Source organism: Eptesicus fuscus, chromosome 25 (assembly GCF_027574615.1).
Source record: "Eptesicus fuscus isolate TK198812 chromosome 25, DD_ASM_mEF_20220401, whole genome shotgun sequence".
Classification (NCBI taxonomy): Eukaryota; Metazoa; Chordata; class Mammalia; order Chiroptera; family Vespertilionidae; genus Eptesicus; species Eptesicus fuscus.
This window is the reverse complement of record NC_072497.1, coordinates 2986423-3009841: the sequence shown is the minus strand read 5'-3', so window position 1 is coordinate 3009841 and position 23419 is coordinate 2986423. Positions and strand designations below refer to the sequence as shown.

The following is a 23419-nucleotide window of genomic DNA, read 5'->3' as shown; positions in this document are numbered from 1 at the left end:
AAAACATAAAATATACAGGCTTTTTACATTGTCTTCAAGAAAAAGCAAAAGTAATATAAAAAAATAATACTATAAAATTGTAGTAAAGCTCAATGAAATTGAACATAGGTACTTTTTGAGAATTTATTTTAAAATATTAATACTTACAGAACAAGAGAAAATATTTGCAAATTATGTATCTGACAAGGTGCTTGTATCCTGAATATACAAAGAACTCTTACGACTTGATAATAAAACCAATAACCCAATTTAAAAACGGGCAAAAGATCTGAAGAGACATTTCTCCAAAGAAGATATACAAATAGATGCTCAACACCATAAGCCATCAGGAAAAGCCAAATAAAAACCATAATGAGACACCATTTACACCCGCGAGGATGGCTAGAATCAAAAGTCAGAACGAGCCAAAACCGGTTTGGCTCTGTGGATAGAGCATCGGTCTGTGGACTGAAAGGTCCCAGGTTCGATTCCGGTCAAGGGCACGTACATTGGTTGCGGGCACATCCCCAGTAGGGGGCGTGCAGGAGGCAGCTGGTCGATGTTTCTCTCTCATCGATGTTTCTAACTTTCTATCCCTCTCCCTTCCTCTCTGTAAAAAATCAATAAAAATATATTTTTTTAAAAAAAAAAAAGGCAGAACGAATGCTGGCGAGGATTAGAAAAAGCAGAGCCCTCATGCACTGCTGGAGGGAACGTTAACATGGGACAGCCACTCTGGGAAATAGTCTGGCAGTTGCTCAGAAAGTTAAACTGAGTCCTGGCCAGGCGGCTCAATGGTTGGAGCATCGTCCCCTGCACCAGCAGGTCTCAGGTTCGATTTCTGGTCAGTTCACATACCTAGGTTTCGGGTTCGATCCCCAGTAGAGGCATATGTGAGGAAACTGATCAATGTATAAAAGTTTTCTCTCTCTCTGTCCCACCCTCCTTACCCCACTTTCTCCCTCCAGCTATTCTACTCCTAGGTATGTACCCACAAAAACTGAAAACATAGATCCACACAAGAACTCGTATATAAATATTCATTAGCAGCATTTTTTGTAATAGAAAAAAGATGCCTATCAGATGACAAATGGATAAACAATATGTAGTATATACATCCAATAGGATATCATTCAGCCATAAAATAGAATGAAATACTGTATATATGTTACAGCATGGATGAATCTTGAAAATATTATGCTCAGAGCACATATTATATGATCCATTCATATGAGATGTCCAAGATAAATCTACAAGACAGAGAGTAAATTAGTTGTTGTTTATGGACTGGGGGATGGGGCAGTAGGAGAATAGTGAATATAGAGATTTTTGGGTTTTTTTGTTTTTTTTTTGAGATTTTTGGGGTGAATATATAACTCTGAACATACTGAAAATCATGAGATTGGACACTTTAAGTGGGTGAACTGTATGGTATGTAAGTTTTATCTGAATAAAGCTGTTATCAAAAAATCTATAATAATAAAAGGGTAATATGCTAATTAGACCGAGCATCTCCCGGACGTCCTTCCTAACAAAGCCGGGAGAGAGGGAAGCTGGCCCGGGTCCCGGGTGCCTGCAGGTGGCCGGAGGGAAGCTGGTGCCAGCAGCCGGGGGAAGGAAGGCCTACTATTGCACGAATTTTCGTGCATTGGGCCTCTAGTATATTAATAATAGAAAGTCTTAACTGTAATAAAGAGTGTATTAGTGTTTATGTCTTTGGAATGCAATAACAGATCACTAGAGATTTTAATGTCTGTTATATTCAGTAACCCTTCCAGAATACATAGCTGACTCTCAATACATTTTTAGCTGACATTTCTTACAAAAGGGCTTGAAAAACTATTGCTTTTGAAACAGTTTCCTTTTATATAAGAAAGTAAATAAAATAATTAGAAAACAAAAAACTCTATTAACCCACCTGTATAGATTCAAAGTTAAAAATCTTAGTGTTGATTGCGTGTCTATTGGATTGGATCTGGGAAGTAGTAGCACACACTTAAGTCACAGTTAACACGGTATTTATGTTACAGGACACGGTAAAAACCGTCAGCAGGTGTTTGGCTTAACCCTTTGCACTCACTTGCTTTTTTCTCGATTCCTTTCTTCTACTCGGGATTTAATTTTTTAAATACCCCAGATTTTACAAAGCGCGGCAGTAGAATAAAAAACTGGAGTTTCTTTTCATACAAACTTATTTATTTGGATTTTTTTTATATTTCAAATTATTGATACATTCAAAGAGTAATTTTAATCTCTATAATTTTTCATGGTGTGATATTTTTTGAAACATTCACCCACATGAAGACCTGGTTTACATTCACATGTTTCGCAAATATAAATCGTCTCTCTTCTTCCTCCTTTGATTTTTCTGTTAGAACAAACAACACTATCTTTGTGTTTTTTGTTAGGGTGAGGTGTGATTATATGGAGCTTTCCATCTAAACGTTGCTCTAAGTTAGTGGATAATTATCTACCCCTGGAAGTTAGTGTACCATCTCTGAATTCTCCAACAAGATCATGTACTAGTTTCCTAATAAATTTCACATGCGTTATCGGTTTTTCATTTTTTCTTTTTTGGCATTCTTTGTACTATATATAGGAATTTACAACACTGACCTCAAGCCCCCAGAAAAACAATTTACGCCACCATTTTAGAGTCCTCCTCATGAAACAGTATGTGCCTGTGTAGTGATCAGCTATATCAACACCCCCCATAAACTTTGTATAGTTGGTCACGACCTTGGGTTTGAGAACTATTTCCTTCCCACCACCACGCACTCTCCTTTCCACAGACTCAGTCTCTGAAGTGTCCCATGTACTGAGCATTGTGACTATCCTCTTGTCTTTCCACGCAAGAAGCATTACATTTTCATCCCTGAAAGCCACTATCTCTCCTTTCATTAGCTTTGGATGTTTGATAACAGGTGGATTATCTTTCCTATTGGGCATTATTGTCCCTGTCAAGTGTGTTTTTTCCTTGAACAATTCCTTTGCAAGAGTGACACTATTGTAATACCTGTCAGTGAAGAAATGATAACCTTGAGAACCAGGTACTGAGTTCTTCAATCTTTCATGAAGCTCTAAAACTATTCTGCTAGTAAAAGGGAGATCAGGTCTCACCAACGTTTCAGATGTTATTCCTCCATAATAAGGGACAAATGAATGTACGTAACCACATTTTGAATCTGAGAGGACATATAAACGAATACCCCATTTTGTTGGCTTTTTAGGATTATATGTGATGAAGTGTATCTTTCCCTTGGAACCAACAACAGCCTCATCAACAGCAATCTCTCTTCCAGGACAGAATCTCTCCCTAAATTTCATTTCAAGGTATGACAAGAAGCAGTTTACCTTCTCGGTTCTTGTTCTCAAATCTTTACTTGACTTTTGGTCGTTTTTCAAGTGTAACATCCAAAATATTTGCAAGAACCTTTCTCTTTTGAAAACAGATCGAAAAAATGGTATATGAGACTCAAAATCCATGGACCAATAACTCTGCAAGTTGGGGTGATTCAATACACCCATATTTAGTATTACACCAAGAAAAGCCTTCATTTCCTCTATCGTCACATCTTTCCAATTATTCCAAGTGGGTCGCTGGGATAGTTCTTTCTGGCTAATTTTATGCCTAGCATACTCATTTGTCTCATCCGTTATATTTTTTATCAATGTCTCAGTAAAAAACAACTGAAAAAAGTCTATTGGTGTGGCACATCCAGAAGGAACTTGAGGCCCAACATGTAACTGACCAGTGGAGAAAGGGATTCTGCTAGGCTCTTTGTCACTCACAGATGTAGATGTCCACTTTCCTTTTTCCTGTTTTCCCCTAGAAACGTAACTTTCACTGGGTCTTATACCCGATTTCTCAATGATATCACCTATATCTCCATTACTCGAATAAACAATTGTGCGTCTTCGTTTTGCCTTTATGAATTCAATGTCACTGTCACTGTCACTGTCAGTACTTTCAGCCAGATCTTTGGGCAAAGCAAGGGACTTTTTCCTTTCTGTAGTTCCACTAGGACCAGCGACTTGTTCATCATCGCCACTCGCATCCTCGGAGAACTCACTTTCGTCACTATTACATGTTTCACTTTTTTCTTCGTTTTCGAAGTAAAATTCATCATCGCTGCTTTCTATGTCTTTGGAAAACTTATCCATCCTGAGGAGGGGAAATTCACTCAGAACGTGCGACTGCTAGGGGGCAAACCAATCATCCAACTAAACCCTGTGTCATGACAACATCTGTGATATGCTAAATAGAAACCTAAACAAACCTAGGAGACGAAAAGATAAGGAAGGTTCTTTACCAAGGGAAGATGATGCAAGCTCAAAAAGGCCTGATGCTACGACTCAAGCCTTGGACCCTCCTACTCAAGATCGCTGCCTGTGCAAAAGATAAGCTTAGGTGGTGGCATCAGTTGAGGCGGCATTTACATTTTACTTGTCCTTTCATGCTAATGAAAACAAGAAAAGATATTGGAAAAATAGACAAAAATCCCCCTTCCCCACGCGGTGAAACTACGTGTCGAGTGTGGCTCGACATACGAGCTGCTACCGATGCTAACCGTGTCGAGTCACACTCAACATCCGAGTGCAAAAGGTTAAAATGTGGCCTGGGAGGCTGCCAATCCCTGCTCTTCTGCAACATGGCGGCAAGGGCTCCACACAACCTGTCTGGCCGTTTTGTTTCTCATGCACTTTAGAGTCTCTGTTCTCCATAACATGCAAAGAAACCAGTCTTCATTTGGAAATGTTTATAGCAAGGTAGAAAGCTGGAGTCATCACTAACCCTCCCCGTCCTCACCCCCGTCACAAGCTATCACCGAACCCTAACGCTTACACTTCCTGGATTTCTCTCAACTCTACCTTCCCTCCGTCCCAAGTCCATGCCTGAGCTGAAGCCCTCGGCATCTCCCCTGGACCGTCACACTTGCTTCTCAAACAGTCTCCAGTCTCCACCCTCTTTAACATAACGTGTCAGCTTCCCAGAAACTTTTAGCCAATCAACTGTCCACTGGATAAAGACCAAATGTTTACCAAGGAATGCAAGGCTGTGCAAGGCCTGGCCTCTACCAATTCCGGGTCTCGTTCCTCACCTCTCCCCCATTCATCCTGACCCCACCCTTTCTTCTGTCTGAAAACCTCCTGATATCCCCTCTCTCAAGTTTTCCTGGACCATTCCTCCATAGGGGACTTCCCACTCCGAGTTACAATTTCTGTGTACGTGTTTATAACCTACCAGACTGAAGCCCCCTTGAGCTCAGGGGATGTGTCTTAATCATTTTTATATCTTCAGTGTCTGGCACAATGCTAAAGACAATAATAAGAACTAAAGAAAAGTTAAATGGACTAAATAAATTTTTTTAAATACCAACGAGAAGAAAACCTTACTAAATTTGGGCAAAATTAAGTTTCAGAAGTGAAAGTGGTAAAATAAACCATGAAATGTAGGAACTCCCAAATGCAGTAAGCCAGCACAGGAGAACTGATGGGGGCGATGTGAAAGTTAGAGATCAGTGAGCTTTGGAGGGAGTTTACCCCCTGTTCTTTTTCCTGAAAATGACTTCCTGCTTATACATGCCTGACACAATGGAGGAGATTCAGTCTCAAATAGACTTTTCTTGCTCTTACTCTGAGGCCGACCATTTTTTCCATTCTCAGGTGTCACTTGCTTCTCACAAACTGACAAAAACGAATCAACACAAAGACACTAGATAGAGCCCTTCAAGTTTGGAGTCTTGCAGCTCCGTTTGTTAACGGGTAGTGGGAACATTTCAAAGTGCTGCAATTAGTAAATTTATCATTGAAACTGTGCTTTCCATTTCATACGCCAAACACAATAACCCTGTGAGCAAATTAAATTAGCATCTTTTAAAGCACCAAGCTGACAAAGTGAATGTTATACCTTCCCCTTGGAAGCGATTTTTGCTAATATTTAATTTTTTTAAGCTCCGTATTCTTCTCCCGCTTGCGCTTCTTGCTCTCTAGAACACATACCGATCAGCATGCTTGTCTGGTTAGGCTGGAGCCGCCCAGGACTCTGCAGACCAAGCTCAGTGGCAAGTTCTGGGCCAGGAGAAGGACCAGCCCCTGGGCCACCCCCGGACGGGACAGCGAGCCAGGCAGCACCCACCTGTAGCCCACCTTGCGGGCATAGTGCAGGCAGTTCTCCTTCACGTGCGTCTGGAAGTAGGCAGAGCGACAGAGGGCGCCACACTCCGGACAGCAGTACGGGGACTTGTGCGTGTGGATCCGCTGGTGGGCACAGAAACTGCACTGGTTGGGCAGCAGCATCTGGCACACCGGGCACGTCTAGGAAAGAACGCGGAGAAGACGGGTCACGCAGGTGCCGCAGGCCGTGGCTCTCCAACCCCGGCGGCCTGGCTTTCCCAGGCATGGGGCAGAAGGACCCTCCACACCCTGCAACTATTCTCTTAGGGTGCTTGACACCCTAGACCTCATTCAGAGTGTTGATACCGCCCGGCCGGTGTGGCTCAGTGGATAGAGCGTCGGTCTGCGAACTGGAAGGTCCCAGGTTCGATTCTGGTCAAGGGCATGTACATTGGTTGCGGGTACATCCCCCGGTGGGGGGTGTGCAGGAGGCAGCTGGTCGATGTCTCTCTCTCATCGATGTTTCTAGCTCTCTATCCCTCTCTCTTCCTCTCTGTGAAAAATCAATAAAATATATATTTTTTTAAAATAAAAAAAAAAAAAAGAGTGTTGATACCGCCTGGCCGGTGTGGCTCAGGGGTTGAGCATCAACCCATGAACTAGGAGGTTACGGTTCCATTCCCAGTCAGGGTTCCGGCCTCGATCCCGGGTAGGGGGTGTGCAGGAGGCAGCCGATCGATGATTCCCTCTCATCACTGATGCCTCTCTCTCTCTCTCTTTCTCTCCCCCCCCCCTGACCTCTCTTTGAAATCAATTTAAAAAAACATCTATTTTTTTAAAGTGTTGATACTGACCCTGGCAAGCCTTATCTTGTTAATCACAGACAGAGCTGACCCTGTTTTCCCGATTAGTCCTGCGCGAGGGCTGTGCGTTTCTGCCCTCTGGCTTGGCAGAGGGCCAGCTTTTCCTCCCCAGAGGCCTAAGGCCCTTCTTGAAGTCGAAGATCTCACTTCACTGCCAGACTCGCCAGGTCCTCACCCTGGCTTGGCAGAGGCGGCTCCTACTCAACACCCCGTCAGATGGTTGGGTGACTTCCTATGGGGACGGAGCGTGCCCCGGAGCGTGCCCCGCCGGCCTGCAGAAGCCCCAAGGGCACGCTGACTGAGGGGCCCTGCCAGCTTCCATTCCCTCCGCCCTGTCTCTCCACTCTGGGTGGCAGGGGTGGGACCAAGGGAAGGAGTCCCACAGCCAGACTCACTGAAGTTCTAATGGGCGGAGCCCAGACAGCCAGAGGGGGAGCACCGGGCTGAGCGGTGCCCACATCTGGAGAAGTCCTTCTTAGCAAAGAGGAGGCAACGGTGCTCTCACTGGGGGGGGTGATCTGGGTCTGAGGAGTTGTGCAGAAGGACAAGTCGTTAGGGAGGACAGAAAAGGATCTCTGCTTTAATCAGCAAAATCCAGAAGGGAGGGGGCCCTCTACAGGACAAACCCAGCTCTTTCTACAAATAAATTACAAGGGGGGGAGGGGGCGGGTAAAAAGAAAGTGAAGGGAACTTTTGATTTAAGAGAAATTTTCAATAACTCCAGTGTATGGCACTTATTTGGATAATGATTCAAGCCAGCCAAGTGCAAAAAGAAATGAGATGCTAACTTTATTATATATTTTTATACTAGAGGCCAGGTGCACGAAATTCGTGCAGGGGGTAGGGGGTGTCCCTCAGTCCAAGAGGGAGAGACAGAGAGAAACACTGATGTGAGAGAGACACATCGATTGGTTGTCTTCCACATGCCCCTGACCAGGCCAGGAGCCTGCAACTGAGGTACGTGCCCTTGACCAGAACTGAACCTGGGAACCTTCAGTCCGAAGGCTGACGCTCTATCCACTGAGCCAAACTGGCTAGGGCGGAATCAGATGTTTTACATAATTTTTAAGTAATATGAAATTAAACTAAATAACCAAAAGCATTCCCTAAAAGTTGGAAAACAGAAACATATAACCTAACTATACCTCAGGTAACTATACCAACTACATAGAAAAAAAGGATTGCTGTACTCCCAGTAACCTTTCAAATACAACATTTTGACCTATACGTCTTTAATGAGATACATCCTGAGGGCAGGAAGGCTTACAAACACACCTTCACCTTTCTGCAGTTGTCTTCATATTACAAATAATATTGGTTTTGATACTTTGAAATTTGTGTGTATATGTGTGTGTGTGTGTGTGTGTGTGTGTGTGTAAAAGGAAAATCTTAGGAACCAAGATTTTTAGTAAAAATCAGTTCCATAAGCGCTTTATAATCTTACATCTGAATACCAGCATAAACTCATGATCTTTCTTTTCTCTTCTTTTTATTTTAAAATATGACTTCTTTATTGATTTTATAGAGAGAGGAAAGGAGAGGCATAGAGACATAGAAACGTCCATGAGAGAAACATCAATCAGCTGCCTCCTGCAAGTCCCCTACTGGGGATCGAACCCAGAACCCGAGCATGTGCCCTCACCGGGAATCAAACCATGACCTCTCAGTTCATGGGTCAATGCCCAACCACTGACCCACACCGGCTGGACTCTTTCCTCCTTTTAAAAACTTCTATTTCTTAGCTCTCGCCACTGAAAAGGCCTAGAAACAAAGATATATCGAGTAGCAATGAGCATCTCTGCTGCCCAGAATGTGGCCTCTAAATCCCATTCCGCAGTAAAAGAAACCTAGCTTCTTGGGGAGATGGCTGATTCTGGGTTTAGCACAAGAAATGTACCAGGGCACCTTGCTGGGGCTGAAAGGAAGGAAGCTTCTCAAGACTTAACTGTTTTGTGTCAAAAAGAGACATCGGAGTCACCTTGGAGAGACTCCCAGGGACCAAAGGTGAGATAACCTGAGCATCAAAATGTATGACGGAAGCCCAGCTGGCATGGCTCAGTGATTGAGCATCGGCCTATGAACCAGGAGGTCACAGTGTGATTTCCGGTCAGGGCACATGCCTGGGTTGTGGGCTCCATCCTCAGTAGGGGGCGTGCAGGAGGCAGCCGATTAATATTTCTCACTGATGTTTCTCTCTCTCCCTCTCCCCTCCTCTCTAAAAATCAGTTAAAGAAACATATTGTAAACAAATGAATGAGTTCATGATAACACTAAAAATAACAGAGTGTCGCTGACACCCATTAGGATGGCTACTATTTAAAAAAAAAAAGAAAATGACAAATGTCGGTGAAAATGAGGCAAAACTGAAACCGCTCTTCACTGTTGGTGGGATTGTAAATTTGTGCAGCCGCCGCTGTGAAAAACAAACAGTATGGCTATTCCTCAAAAAGTTAAATACAGAACTCCCATATGATCCAGCAATTACACTTTTGAGTAGTATGTACCTGAAAGAACTGAAATCAGGATCTCAAAAAGGTATTGGTACACACACGTTCGTGGCATTATTCGCAATACCCAAAAGGCGGAAGCAACCCAAGTGTGCATCAACAAATGAATACACAAAATGTGGTTTTTACGCACAGTGGAATATTATTCAGCCTTAAAAAGGAATGAGATTCTGACACATAGAGGACATTATGCTAAGTAAAATAGCCAGTCAGCAAAAAAAACAAAAAAATACTGTATGATTCCACTTATATGAGGTACCTAGAGGAGTCAAATTCATCGAGACAGGAAGTTGCCCAGGGCTGGAGGGGGAAGGAGGAGGAAATGTTGTTTAATGGGGAAAGAGCTGCAGTTTTGCAAGATGATGAGTTCTGGAAACTGATTGCAAAAGAGTGAGAATATACTTAATGCTACTGAACTATACACTAAGAAATGATTCGGATGGTTAATTTTATGTGTATTTTGCCACAATTTTAAAAAAACAGAGGAGGGACCCTTAAAACACTACTTGAGATTGTTAGGGTATCAACTCACTACTGTGAAAACTATTAACTAAGGCAAACAAATTACCCCATTTTCCAACATAAACTATAATCAGTCCTTGTGGAAGAGGGAAAGATAATGTATAAGGGATCCCAGCTAATAAACAAAAAGAAAGAATAACATTAGAAAAGAAAAAACACCTTTCTACAAGTCGTAATATTAGTGACTCAAGCAGCAAGTATTGGATATTAAAATCATTAGGTAAAAGATAGGGAACTTTACAATGAAGGGATCAGGAAGCCACTGTCTAAACTCCCCCCTAAGGTTTGCATCATTAAAACGGAGACAATCAGACCCTTTGCACCTCCCTGAAGTCATGAAATGTGAAGGACACGGGACTCCCCTCCTCAGCACTGACCCCGAACCTAATGGAGTCTTTACTGCCAATTTCTAGTCTACAAAGTATGGGATTGAAAAAGAACAAGTTAATTATCTGAGGAAGCAATCAGGCAAAGCCAAAATTATCCTGGAAAGTTCTCAGGAAGCAATCAAACTCAGGACTGTCCCGGAAAACCCTCCGGACACATGGCCCAGTTTCCTCAACAAACCAGGGACGTGAAAAAAGGGGGGTCCAATCGAGTGGCTGGGACGAGGGACTGTTCCAGACGAAAAGCCGAAAAGGCTTATTAGCAAAGGTAAAGTGTGCTCCCTGTTTGGCTCCTGATTCAAAGACAAGTTTTGCCATAAATGGGGAAATTTGAATATGGCCTTGTATTAGGGCATATTAAGGAATTGTTATTAATTTCGTTAGATAGGATAATGACCATTAAGAACAAGAAGAAACTGTCTCTCTGTGCTGACATCCCACCCAACAGGGTGGCTTGGAATGTCAGGGGAAGGACCCCGCCAGCCACTGCACAGGGAAGCAGCGGGGTTCAGGGGTTCAATCTCCCAGGAAGGAGACAGAAGGGCTGCACATGCTGTCCTGCAGTCACTCAACGACCCCAGAGTGGAGGCCTCCCCCCTCCCCTCCGCCCCTCGCCTCCCCCCTGCCCTGGACATGACCTGAAGCTAGGGCACTGTTCCGGGAAACCCAGATCCAAAGCCATCCAGGCTAGTTTTGATCCCAGACCTCAAGCCTCACCCTTTCTGTGAGACTCAGAGGCCACTTTCACAGGCATGAGATTTTGAGGGATTAGAACGAGGCTGAGAGAGGCCTGACAGCCCTCCTGGGTGCTCCCTCCCCTCCTCTCTGCTGGGCCCTGCTGTCAGCTCCTATGAGAGGAGAATGACATAGAGAAGATGCAGGACAAGCAGGTCACCAGCGGGGGGTCCTATACCCAGACGTCCCTCACATGTTAGAAGACACCAGTGAGGAACCGTGTAGGAAAAAAAGAGGCCCAGGCATCAGACCTCCACTGGCAATGGCTCTGGTCACGGGACTCAGAAGGTGCGATCCGGGACCAGGAAACCCCCTGAGGAGACGGCTGGAGAGGCCATACTCCACCTGACTCATCGGAAGGAACATACGAACAGAAACGGAGGTGAACATGAGAGGCGACAGCGACCCGTCGGCACCTTCTGGTCCCTTTTGGAGCTGCAGAAGCCCCATCGTCCCGCCAAATTCCTCCCCCTGTCTCCACCCCCGTCACCCGAGGCTGCCTCACTGGTGACAGCTCCCTGTTCTCGAACACACGTGGCGCTTCACATACTGCTGTGCCTCTACCTGAAGCCCTGCCTCTCCCCTCCTCCACGCTCAAATGTCACGTGTGGCGTCACGATGAATTGTCCCTCTGAGGCACTTTCTGCAACGATGTTGACAAGCCTGTTCCCACCCGGCTCTGCGTCTGCGCACACTCGGCTGTCTGGGCGGCGAGCCCTGGGCTGGCTGTGCCACCGGGCGGGCACTCCAGGAGGAACAGCGCGGCGCCCTCCGGCAGGCACCGCTGAGCTCAGCTGGGAACACCCGTGCAGAGCTCAGAGGCCGCCTGTGCAGGCCCCTGTTGAACTGACGTAAAAAGAGCTACTGGCTCAGCCAGCGTGGCTCAGTGGTTGAGCATCGACCTATAAACCAGGAGGTCACAGTTCAATTCCGGGTCAGGGCACATGCCCGGGTTGCAGGATCAATCCCGAGGAGGGGGTGCGCAGGAGGCAGCCGATCGATGATTCTCTCTCTCATCATTGATGTTTCTACCCCTCTCTCCCTCTCCCTTCCTCTCTCTAAAACCAATAAAAACATATTTTTAAAAGAACATAAAAATAAAAAAAAATTTAAAAAGAAGCTACTGCCGAAACCGGTTTGGCTCAGTGGATAGAGCATCGGCCTGCGGACTGGAGGGTCCCAGGTTCAATTCCGGTCAGGGGCATGTACCTTGGTTGTAGGCACATCCCCAGTGTGGGGGGGGGTGGGTGCAGGAGGCAGCTGATCGATGTTTCTCTCTCATTGATGTTTCTAACTCTCTATCCTTCTCCCTTCCTCTCTGTAAAAAATCAATAAAATATATTTTTTTTTTAAAGCTACTGTACTTTCGCCCCAGGCTCTGCAGCCCTGGCTGAGGGAAGCTGGTGAGGGGCGGGCTTGGCTAGGTCAGAAGAGACTCCTTCCACTGAGGAGGAGGAGGAAAAGAGCCTTCTGGAGGCGTCTGGAGCCCCGGGCGTTGCTAACTCAGACAGCCACGGGCACAGAGGGTGCCAAAGGGTATTCTCAGCACAGATGCCTTTTTATTTTTTTTAAGTAAAGCCAGATCTCATCAAACATAACCAAGAACGGGGAGCAGACAAGCGCAGCGGCTTTCCTAGAGGGCTGAGAACACGATGGAAGGAAGAGGCCCACAGGTCAGCCTGCTGCGCCTCCTTCCACATCAGCCCTGACACAGGCCCGCCTGCACTTTCCACCACGGATTCTGCCCAAAGAGCCGAGTCCACGGCGGGCAGCACGCAGTCAAGGATGGTTCTGAGGAGGGCAGAGCGGGGCGCAGGGCAGTGTCACACTCCCTCGGCCCTGAGTCCTGCGGGCACCTGGGAGGACTGCCCGGACACCTGCCAGAGACCTAGCCCGGGCCTGACGAGGGGCCCTGACAGCCCACGGGAGCGGGAGCTGAGTGAACTTTGGGGCACGTCCATATAAAGACTCACCCACTCTTCAGGGCCTCCCATCAGCTGTGGGCGGGACACTTCTTTTTTTTATATATATATATTTTATTGATTTTTTACAGAGAGAAGGGAGAGGGATAGAGAGGTAGAAACATCGATGAGAGAGAATCATCGATCAGCTGCCTCCTGCACACCCCCTACTGGGGATGTGCCCGCAACCAAGGTCCATGCCCTTGACCGGAATCGAACCCGGGACCCTTCAGTCCGCAGGCCAATGCTCTATCCACTGAGCCAAACCGGTTTTGGCAGGCGGGACATTTTTCTCAGCAAACACCATCTATTCAAGCAGGTGGCTAACCGTCAAGCAAACATCCTGTTCGAAGACTACTGAGATGCCACCACTGCCCCCACCGATGAGCTTCTCTCTCCCGGCCCAACACGGAGCCCGTGGGAACCAGGGCCCGCCCCCCGCCCCGGGAAGGGCCACTCACTCACCAGCCCCTCGGTCTTCTCCGTCGTCCTCTGGAAATGTGCCGCCATGACCGTGTGGTCGCGGATCTGCTTGTGACACTCGAGACACTTGACCCCGTGCCGGATGAGCCGCACGGGGTCCGGGTAGAGCGGCAAAGCTGGAATGGTGGCGCTGGCAGTGTCCGAGGCGGGGCCGTGTTTGGGGGAGGGCGAGGGCGGGGGCGGGGGGGCCGCGGCCGGGGCCAGCGGGGCCGAGTTCGCGGGGGCCGCCGCCGCGAACATTTGGTCCGCGGAGATGGGCTTGACGAGCAGCTGCGAGCACTGCATGACGAGTCCCCGGGTCTTGTGGTCGCGGGCGTGCCGCAGCAGGCTGCACTTGTTGAAGAAGACCAGCGTCTGGGAGCAGAGCGTGCACAGCACCTCGATGTGGACGCTCCGCCGGCCGTAGTGCTGGCCCAGGCTCTTCTCTAAGGCAAACGCGTCCCCGCACTCCAGGCAGCAGTACCCGCTGGCGGGCACGTGGATCCTGCTGTCGGCGGGCGGGCTGAGGTTGGGCGCGTAGAGGGGCACGGGGTTGGAGCTGTGGAGGACCTTGTTGAAGACCTCCACGACCAGCGGGGCGGCCTTTTTCACCTGGTGGACCAGGGGCACGGACATCTGCGGGGGCTGTGGCTGGCTCCGTCGCTGCGCCGCCGAGGACTTGGCCGTGACCGAGGCGGCCACGCTGTGGGGGACCAGGTTCAGGTTGGCCAGGTGCACGGCTTTGGGCAGGAGGTTGGCCGAGGCCGGGGTGGCCGCCTGCAGCGCGATGCTCTGCTGCTGCTTCTTGGCCGCCTGGGGGCCCGGGGCGGCCCCCTTCGGGGCCCGGGACCCAGAGCCACAGCTGGGAGACGGAGATTCACCGGCCTTGGTCACGCTCTCAAGCCCTTTCCTGTCGCCCTGAGGGCTCCCCGCATCTGCGCCCGCCTCGGGAAAGTGCTCGGCGGCGACAGGCAGGGCAGCGACCTCGTCCTCGGGCCCCTCGCTCGGGGCCTCGGCAACGGCACTCCCTAGAGGTGACCCAGCAGGGGACCTACTGGGATCGTCTGGGTCCGGCAGGATCCTCGTGACGGTCCGTTTGATTTGCCCCGACGATGTCTTAATGGTTTTGATCCTGACTCTGGGGATGGCTGGTGGGGAGCTGGCGGCCACCGAAGGGGAGCCCTTGCCGCTGCTGTCGCTGCAGACGCTCCGGGGGCTGTCCGATGGCTTCATGCTTTTCCGAGCGGCCTCCAGAGGGCTCCGGGGACTCTTTGGTGACTTGGGCATTTTGGGGCTGCCTTTGGAGCCCTCTTTCGTGGGCCCTGCGGGGTCCTTGGTGTGGCCTGGAAGGTCCTCCTTGGTGACACTGGCGACCCTTTTGGCCTGCAGGGCCACCAAGGCGGCAACACAAGAGGACAGCTTGGAGTGAGCCGGCTTAAGCCGCTGCCGCGGGGGCACTGACGAGCAGGAGCCGAGCTCGGCGGCCAGCCCCTTGGGCTCTGCAATACTGTTGCCGGGGTGACTGTTGAACTCCAAAGCGTCCCCGAAGAAGCGACTGGCGTCCAGCTCCTTGTGGGGCTCCACCGCCTTCTGCGCCCCGCGCTCATGCTCCTGCTGGCTCCCCAAGGGCAGGGGCTCTGGCTTGGGCTCCTTCTTGCAGAAGTGATCGAAGATATGCAGCTCGGGGACCGGAAACTTAGCCAGAGCCTCCAGGACGGGGCCCCCGACAGGCCCGCACCCGGGAGGGGGCGCGAAGTAGCTGTCGGAGTGCTTGGGCTTCAGCCCAAAGCCGTTATCTTTGATGGCGTCCTCGGACTCTGGGCTGGAGATCGGACTGAACTGGCTGAAGGTGGGTAGTGGCTCTGGCTTGCAAGGTTCCAGCTTGCCCGGGAAACTCCTGGCACTGTCTCCGTTCATGAAAGCGGAGTCAAACTTCCCGCAGTTGTGGCCCAGGCTGTGGGCCTCTGCAGGCAGGTCCGGGCCCCGGAACCCATTGTGCAGGAGGCTGGGAGCGATGTGGTCTTTGTCCGCCTCGAAGGACTCCTGGCGGCTGGTGTTCTTGACAATGACACTCACGGCAGGCACGTCTGAGGATGACCCCGAGTGAGACAAGGACACGCTGTCATCCATACACATGCCCGGGGGCTTGAGGGGATTCTCATTCTCCTCGCTGGGGGTCTGGATCGCCTCCTTGGCATCGAGGCTGGTGGCGTCTGGGATGTCAAAGGCAGCCAGAAGGTCATCGAAATCTGGAGTTTTCATGTCCCCCATGGCTGGGCGCCGGCCAGGGCTATGACAGAAACAGAGAAGAGATCTGGTCACCGGGCTCCTGCTGGACTCCGCCCAGCGTCATCTTCTTTGCACACCCACCACACTCACACACACACACACAGCCAGCACGCCCACGCACGAACCCTCACACTCTGGGAAGTCACACACTTGTGCTTCACCCCAACAGGTTGCCAAAAGGCTAGAGACACCGAGGGAGGGGCGAGGAGGAGGGGGGGTGTTTATATGCAGGGACAAGCCTGGCAAGGCCTTACACCTCAACACCTAGAAATTCCTGGCTGGTTGCACAGCCAAGAGGCGCAGGCGGAGCACACTCCCTCCACCTGTCAGGGAACATCATCTCCATGGCCATGTGTATTGGCAAAGTCAATCACCCAGCCCCCGGAGAAAAGGCGTGGCTCAGCACCTCCCTTCTTTTTTTTTTTTTTTTTAATATATTTTTATTGATTTTTTTACAGAGAGAAAGGGAGAGGGAGAGAGAGCTAGAAACATCGATGAGAGAGAAACATCGACCAGCTGCCTCCTGCACACCCCCCACTGGGGATGTGCCCGCAACCAAGGTACATGCCCTTGACCGGAATCGAACCTGGGACCTTTCAGTCCACAGGCCGACACTCTATCCACTGAGCCACACCGGTCTTGGCTCAGCACCTCCCTTCTTTAGAAAACTTCTGGTTCACATATGTGACGTGGCTATAAGTTCTGCTAATTTACTCGCAGTTATCACTGGCTTTGTATAACTCTGGTTTCTTGCTGCATAAATTTCAATCATAAGTACGCGCTAGAAAATTATATTAACCCCTTGGTATTTTTTTATTCTAGTCAGCATCTACTTAATTCCTTCATTTTCACTCTAAAACTGTTATTGGTTGGTGAATAGACCACTGAACCTGAGGGGCAGGGTGACTCTTAAAGTGCCACGTAGTTATCAAATCGGCCAGGAACGGTTTGGGAGGAGCCTTGAATTTCATTTTAACTTAATATACAAGGAAAAGAAAATCCACCTGTTTCCTTCATCATCTGGAGAAGCAGAGCTACAGAACTATCACAACAGAGGTGAGGAAATCCCTATGACACTCCCACTTGGTGGACCTCGGAGCTGGCTAGCTCAAACCTGCCAGAGAGAGGAAGAAAAACTCACCTCACTGCCTCCCCTGCTCAGCCTATGAATCCTGCATCTGCTTCAGCATCTCACTGACACACAGAGGAGGCAACCAATTGACCTGTCTCTCTCACATCGATGTTTCTCTCTCTTTGTCTCTCCCCCTCCTTTCCACTGTCTCTAAAAATCAATGGAAAAAATATCCTCGTGTGAGGATTAACAAACAAACAAAAAAATCCATGTACAGTGTAAGTTTTTTTTTAATTCTAATTATATTAAGTGTCCTTCCACAGATGACTGGACAAGAAAGAAGTGGTACATGTACACAGTGGCATACTACTCAGCCAAAGAAAGATTAATCACTGCCATTTGTGACAACATGCATGGATCATGAGTCCTATGCTAAGTGAAACAAGGAAGACAAAAAAGGACAAGAACCCAATTTCACTTCTATGGAGCATATAAAACAAACAGCAACAAACAGCCCGGCCTCCATGGCTCAGTGGTTGAGTGTCAACCTATGAACCAGGAGGTCACGATTCAATTCCTGGTCAAGGCACAGGCCCGGGTTGCAGGCTCAATCCCCAGTAGGGGGCGTGTAGGAGGCAGCCGATCAATCTCATCATTGATGTTTCTATCTCTCCCTCCCTTTCCTCTCTGAAATGAAAATAAATTATTTCTAAAAAAAAAATCAACAAATTCATAGATACAGATAACAGAATGGAGGTTACCAGAGGGAAGGGAGGGGGGGAGAAGAGAATAAAGAGGGTCAAATATACAATAACAGGAGGAGGCTAAACTTTGGGTGAGGAGCTTACAATGCAATATACAGATGTTGTATTATAAAGCTATATACCTGAAACTTACATAATGTTATTAACCAATGTCACCCAAATATATTCAAATTTTTAAAAATCCTAATTGTAACATCTACACAGCAACATGGAAAGTTACTTATAATGTTAAGTTAACAGGTATGTCATGTCAGACTATGATTATAATGATGTAAAACTAAGTCTGCATTTGAGTTAAGATGAAAAGAAAGAGAAGAATAATTATACAGGGTGGTAGGATTTCTGGTGGGTTATTTTTCCAAAAGATTTTTTTTGTGCAGATAGACGGCTTTTATAACTTTTAACTGGGAAAATAAAGAAAAAACCCTCAGAACCGCAGGGAAGCAGGTGGCGTGGTGGAGGTACACCTGTTACCGCCCCAGGGGATCAACAGGTTTGCAGGTTTGCTTTCTTGTCCCCCTCCCAACCTCCGACCAACAAAACACATCTGCCTGCTTAAGAGTTCCCAGGAAATAAAAACCGCCCCATTGGAAAGCCGCCTGGTTATGGTGGATAATAATGAAGTGAACTGTCTATCCCAGTGGTCGGCAAACTCATTAGTCAACAGAGCCAAATATCAGCAGTACGACGATTGAAATTTCTTCTGAGAGCCAAATTTTTTAAACTTAAACTTCTTCTAATGCCACTTCTTCAAAACAGACTCGCCCAGGCCGTGGTATTTTGTGGAAGAGCCACGCTCAAGGGGCCAAAGAGCCGCATGTGGCTCGCGAGCCGCAGTTTGCCGACCACGGGTCTATACAGAATATGGGTTGGCAGAGTAGCTTGCTGAATGCCTGTGCCTGGACTAGGAAGTACTGGAGCCCATAAGCAGGAGCAAGATCCTGGGTATCAGTGACAGCACTTGGCATCCCAATACCATGGAAACACCCGTGTGATATTCGCTTTATAAGCTTGCCCCTCCCACCCTACCCCGCCACACTTTTTATTTTTTTTATTTTTTATTTTTTTACTGTCTAGGAAAAAAGGTTGAGGAAGGCAGAGAGATTGGTCTTTTTAAGGAGCTGGGGAGAGCATGTGGGGAGGAGGGGTGTTGGCGGTGCGAGGGGGAGATAGCGGGGAGCCTCCTATTGTCTCACTCTTGAAGCAGAGAAGTGTTACATCAGAAGAAAGCAATGTTCTCCGCACAGAGGAATCTCAGGAACTGGCTCAAAACAGTAGGAGGTGAGATAAGATATCTTTTGCTAGGAGAATCAGAGCTAGTAAAGGATGTGGCAGCTCAACATCAGCAGCAGGAGAAACATTTATAAACTTTGGATTTTAAATACCAAAGCTGATTATATATATATATATATTATTGATTTCAGAGAGGAAGGGAGAGGAAGAGAGAGATAGAAACATCAATGATGAGAGGGAATCATTGATTGGCTGCCTCCTGCACGTTGGACCGAGCCCACAACCCAGGCATGTGCCCTTGACTGGAATTGAACCTGGGGCCCTTTGGTCCACAGGCCGATGCTCTATCCACTGAGCCAAACCGGCTCGGGCATAGCTGATGCTTTTTAAAAACCCAAGATCCAGCCGAAACCGGTTTGGCTCAGTGGATAGAGCGTCGGCCTGCGGACCGAAGGGTCCCAGGTTCGATTCCGGTCAAGGGCATGTACCTTGGTTGCGGGCACATCCCCAGTAGGGGGTGTGCAAGAGGCAGCTGATCCGATGTTTCTAACTCTCTATCCCTCTCTCTTCCTCTTTGTAAAAAAATCAATAAAATATATTTAAAAATAAATAAATAAATAAATAAAAACCCAAGATCCAGCCCTGATTTCTGTTTTGCCCTTATAAGGAAAACACAAAACACTAGTCATCAATAACAGAGATGGGACTCACTGTGTACCTAAGTATTTGTATTTCTTTAAGTTTTTGCTGTAAACTATCACACTGTTTGTAAGTAGAAAGCAGAAATCAATCAAAATATACCCTGGCCCTAGCCGGTTTGGCTCAGTGGATAGAGCATCAGCCTGCAGACTAAAGGGTCCCAGGTTCGATTCCAGTCAAGGGCACATGCCGGGTTGCGGGCTCGATCCCCAGTACGAGGTGTGCAGGAGGCAGCGGATCAATGATTCTCTCTCATCATTGATGTTTCTATCTCTCTCTCCCTTTTCCTTCCTCTCTGAAATCAATAAAAATATAAAAGCAGAGAAAGAAAATATCAAGAAAAAGTCTATCAATAAAATTAGAAAAATTTAAATTAAAATAATGAGAAACCACTTTTGGCTCACCAAATTGACCAAGGTTTCCAGATGTTCCCTGACCCACAGGGGTTTTCATTTCCCAGGATTCAATCTCAGTAGAGAATTGTTGTGGCTTAAAACAGTAATATTTATTTCTTATAAAACACTTGCAAAGCATTCTCTAGCACTAACTTTTTTTTTTTTTTTAATTCTCACCGAGGATATTGTGTTTCTTTGTTTGTTTGGTTGGTTGGTTTTTTGTTTTGGAGAGAGAGAGGAGAAACACAGAAACATCAATCAGAGACCCCGACCGGGGATCAAACCCATAACCTAGCTATGGGCCCTGGACGGAAATCAAATCCACAACCTTTGGCATATGGAACGACACTCCAACCAACTGAGGTACCCGGCCAGGGCTCCTGCACTAATTTTACGTCAATCGTGTTCATGCCTTAACTTAGGTTCATCATGTGACACATATATCCATGTTGACAGCCGCCGAGAGACCTCACTTTTAAGTAAAAATGCCTTATTGAACCCCCCCACTCCCAAGAAAACATAGCAAGTTAGTAATGCATACACAAGGCCCAATAATTCCACTTCCAGAAACATATCCTAAGGAGGTTGATATGCACATGGCAAAGATGATTATACGGGATTATTTATAACACAATCCTATATAATAAAAGCCTAACGTGCAAATTGACCAAACAGCAAAATGACTGGTTGCTATGATGTGCCCTGACCACCAGGGGGCAGATGCTCAATGCAGGACCTCACAGACCACCAGTGGTCCACGGACCACCAGTTGGCGACCGCTACTCCAAAGGTTTCCTTAAAACAGTGGTCGCCAACCTTTTGGACCTCATGGACCACCAGTGGTCTGTGGACCACCGGTTGGTAACCACTGATGCAGGAGCTGCCCCCAGCCCACAGGCCCCAGGCCAGCCAAGGTGGGTGCCAGCAGGGGCCCCCCTAATCACCCTGCCAGTCACCCCACATATTGGCCCTGATATCCAGCCAGGCCTATGGACCCTACCCGTGCATGAATTTCGTGCACGAGGCCTCTAGTTCTTTTATAATCAGCATAGACTGTTTCCTGATGACACCACGTTACATGTCTCATCACGAAAGGCCCAGAACACACTGGGCATCACCAAAAAGGACCCTGGAAACAACATGAAACCTGTGATCCTGCCCTCGTTCAGTACCTCGCAGGGCCCGGGCCTGAGTGTACTATGCAGTTTGCAGGACCCACAAGCTGAGAAAGACACACCAGAGCTGGAAGAGGGTCTGAGAAATGCTGAGGCTATCAAGTGGATGAAGTGCTTTCTGATGAGAGCCTTAAAAATCAGAACTCTATTTTATTCTGCAGAAATGAAGATTTAGGGGACGGGGAAGCATAACCGAAACACAGGTTTGTTCATCAAACCTCAAAATACTAGGGAGAAGAGGGCAGCATCTTGAAGTTTGAAATAAAAGATGCAGACAAAAGACAACTTGATCCATGAGTCAGAAAACATATGGAAGTTGTTACAGATAAACGATATAAATGTGAAAATGACCACACTTATTCAAATTGAGAAATAAAAATAATAAAAGGCTCTGAGGAACTAAGAACAAGAAATGTCACTGCACCGATGAGCTTTCTTTCCCTTAGTATTGAAGCTTTTAAATTTTAAATAACATTAAACTTGGTTGTCTTTTTTTTTTTTCCTTAGCAATATTAAGTTCAGCAATAGTAGATGAATAAACTTTCAATAACTGGACATGAGGAGCGCACCCTGAAAGCATTAAGAAAAATCTGATCGGTACTGAGAATAGTGCTTACTGAGACAAGGAGGCAAACAGCTCGTCACAGATTTACACTGTGAAAGTGAGAGCCGAGTGACGAAGAGGCCCTGGGCTATGAGACAAGAGTAAGGTTCCCTGAACTGGTGACTGTTTGTTGGCTCAGGACTAGAAGAAAGGACCCGTGTACGTGTGTTTTAGGACCTGGGAGTGAACTCTTTACTCTGCTCCCCCAACTGAATATGGCTTACATATATGTATACCATCTGGGTTCAATGGTTAAGGATTTAAAAATGGGTAAATGAGCCCGGCCGGTGTGGCTCAGTGGTTGAGCATCAACCTATGAACCAGGAGATCACGGTTCAATTCCCGGTCAGGGCACATGCCTGGGTGTGGGCTCAATCCCCAGTAGGGGGTGTGCAGGAGGCAGCCGATCAATGATTCTCTCTCATCATGGATGTTTCTATCTCTCTCTCCCTCTCCCTTTCTCTCTCTGAAATCAATTAAATATATATTAAAAAGTAGGTAAATGAAAAGTTGCCCTCAGCTTTGCATTTTAGAAGAAGAAACATAGCAGGGGCAAGAGAGCAAAGAATGACTCAAGTGTGAGAGACAGCCAGACAGAGATAGACTGAAAGAAAGAGATGGGGTGAGGGCGAGGGACAGAGAGGGAGGGATGAAGGGAGGGAGGAAGAGAAATTACTCAGCAGAAGCTGGGACCAGAAGGAAGGGCTTGAGTTGGCTGCCAGGTGGAGGAGCTTCACCCAGGAGTGGAAGCTGGCGAGGGGCAAGAGACCGAGCAAGCAGGCACGAGGTCAGCCGCCGCTCCCGTGACCTGCAGGGGCTTCTGTTGGGACTGTGGCTGGAACACAGACCACAGAGAGACTCTGCATCCATGGGTGGGAGAGAAGGGAGAAACTTGAGCTGGACCAAAGGACATGGAAAAGAAAAAAAGAAAAGAAAAAAGGTCCCCTAGTCCTCCCGGGTCGATTCCTAAGGCCTCTCCAAACCCCTGGCGGATGCCCCTGCCCCGGGTGCCCTTCACCTTCACCCAGAGGCAGCTTCTCCTCTCCCCCTCCAGGCCCTTCCACCCCAACCGAAAATCCCACGTCCCAACAACAGAGTGATCCTGCAGGCACTCTGACGAGACTCACAGGACACTGGAGCTGGAGGGGCCTCAGGAGGTATCTGGTCCGGTGGCTCCCGGACCCCCGTCTGGGGACCACTGCTGCACCGACTGCAAGAGAAGAACACGTGATTGAAATACAGTCCAGGCTCCCAGCTCCCAGCTGGAAATTCTGACTCAGTAGGTCTGGGATGGACCCCTGCATTTTTTTTTTTAATTATTGATTTCAGAGAGGAAGGAGAGGGAGAGATCGAAATATCAATGATGAGAGAGAATCATGGATCGGCTGCCTCCTGCACTCCCCACACTGGGGACCGAGCCTGCAACCCAGGCATGTGCCCTGACCAGGAATCGAATCGTGACCTCCTGGTTCATAGGTTGACACTCAACCACAGAGCACGGCAATCCCTGCATTTTTTAAGCTTCCCACCTGATCATAGTGCACTGGTCTAGTCTACCTCTGCATCTTACACATGGAGAACTGGGGCTCAGGAAGGGAGGGTCACCCACCAAACCTTTACCAGGTGCCAAGACTGACACCTGGCACTGAGGACAAG

At 47.9% G+C, this 23419-nt stretch overlaps 1 protein-coding gene across 1 annotated transcript in view; it reads right to left on the bottom strand.

Annotated features, from left to right (window-relative positions):
* The window catches only part of ZNF592 (zinc finger protein 592), a 36751-nt gene that overhangs the window by 7363 nt on the left and 5969 nt on the right, over nt 1–23419 (bottom strand). The window contains exons 2-3 of the mRNA XM_054713195.1: nt 13536–15822; nt 6119–6297 (exon numbers count right to left, since the gene is read on the bottom strand). Coding sequence (XP_054569170.1) covers nt 6119–6297; nt 13536–15803 — 2447 coding nt within the window. The 5' untranslated portion in view covers nt 15804–15822. The remainder of the gene's footprint in view (nt 1–6118; nt 6298–13535; nt 15823–23419) is intronic.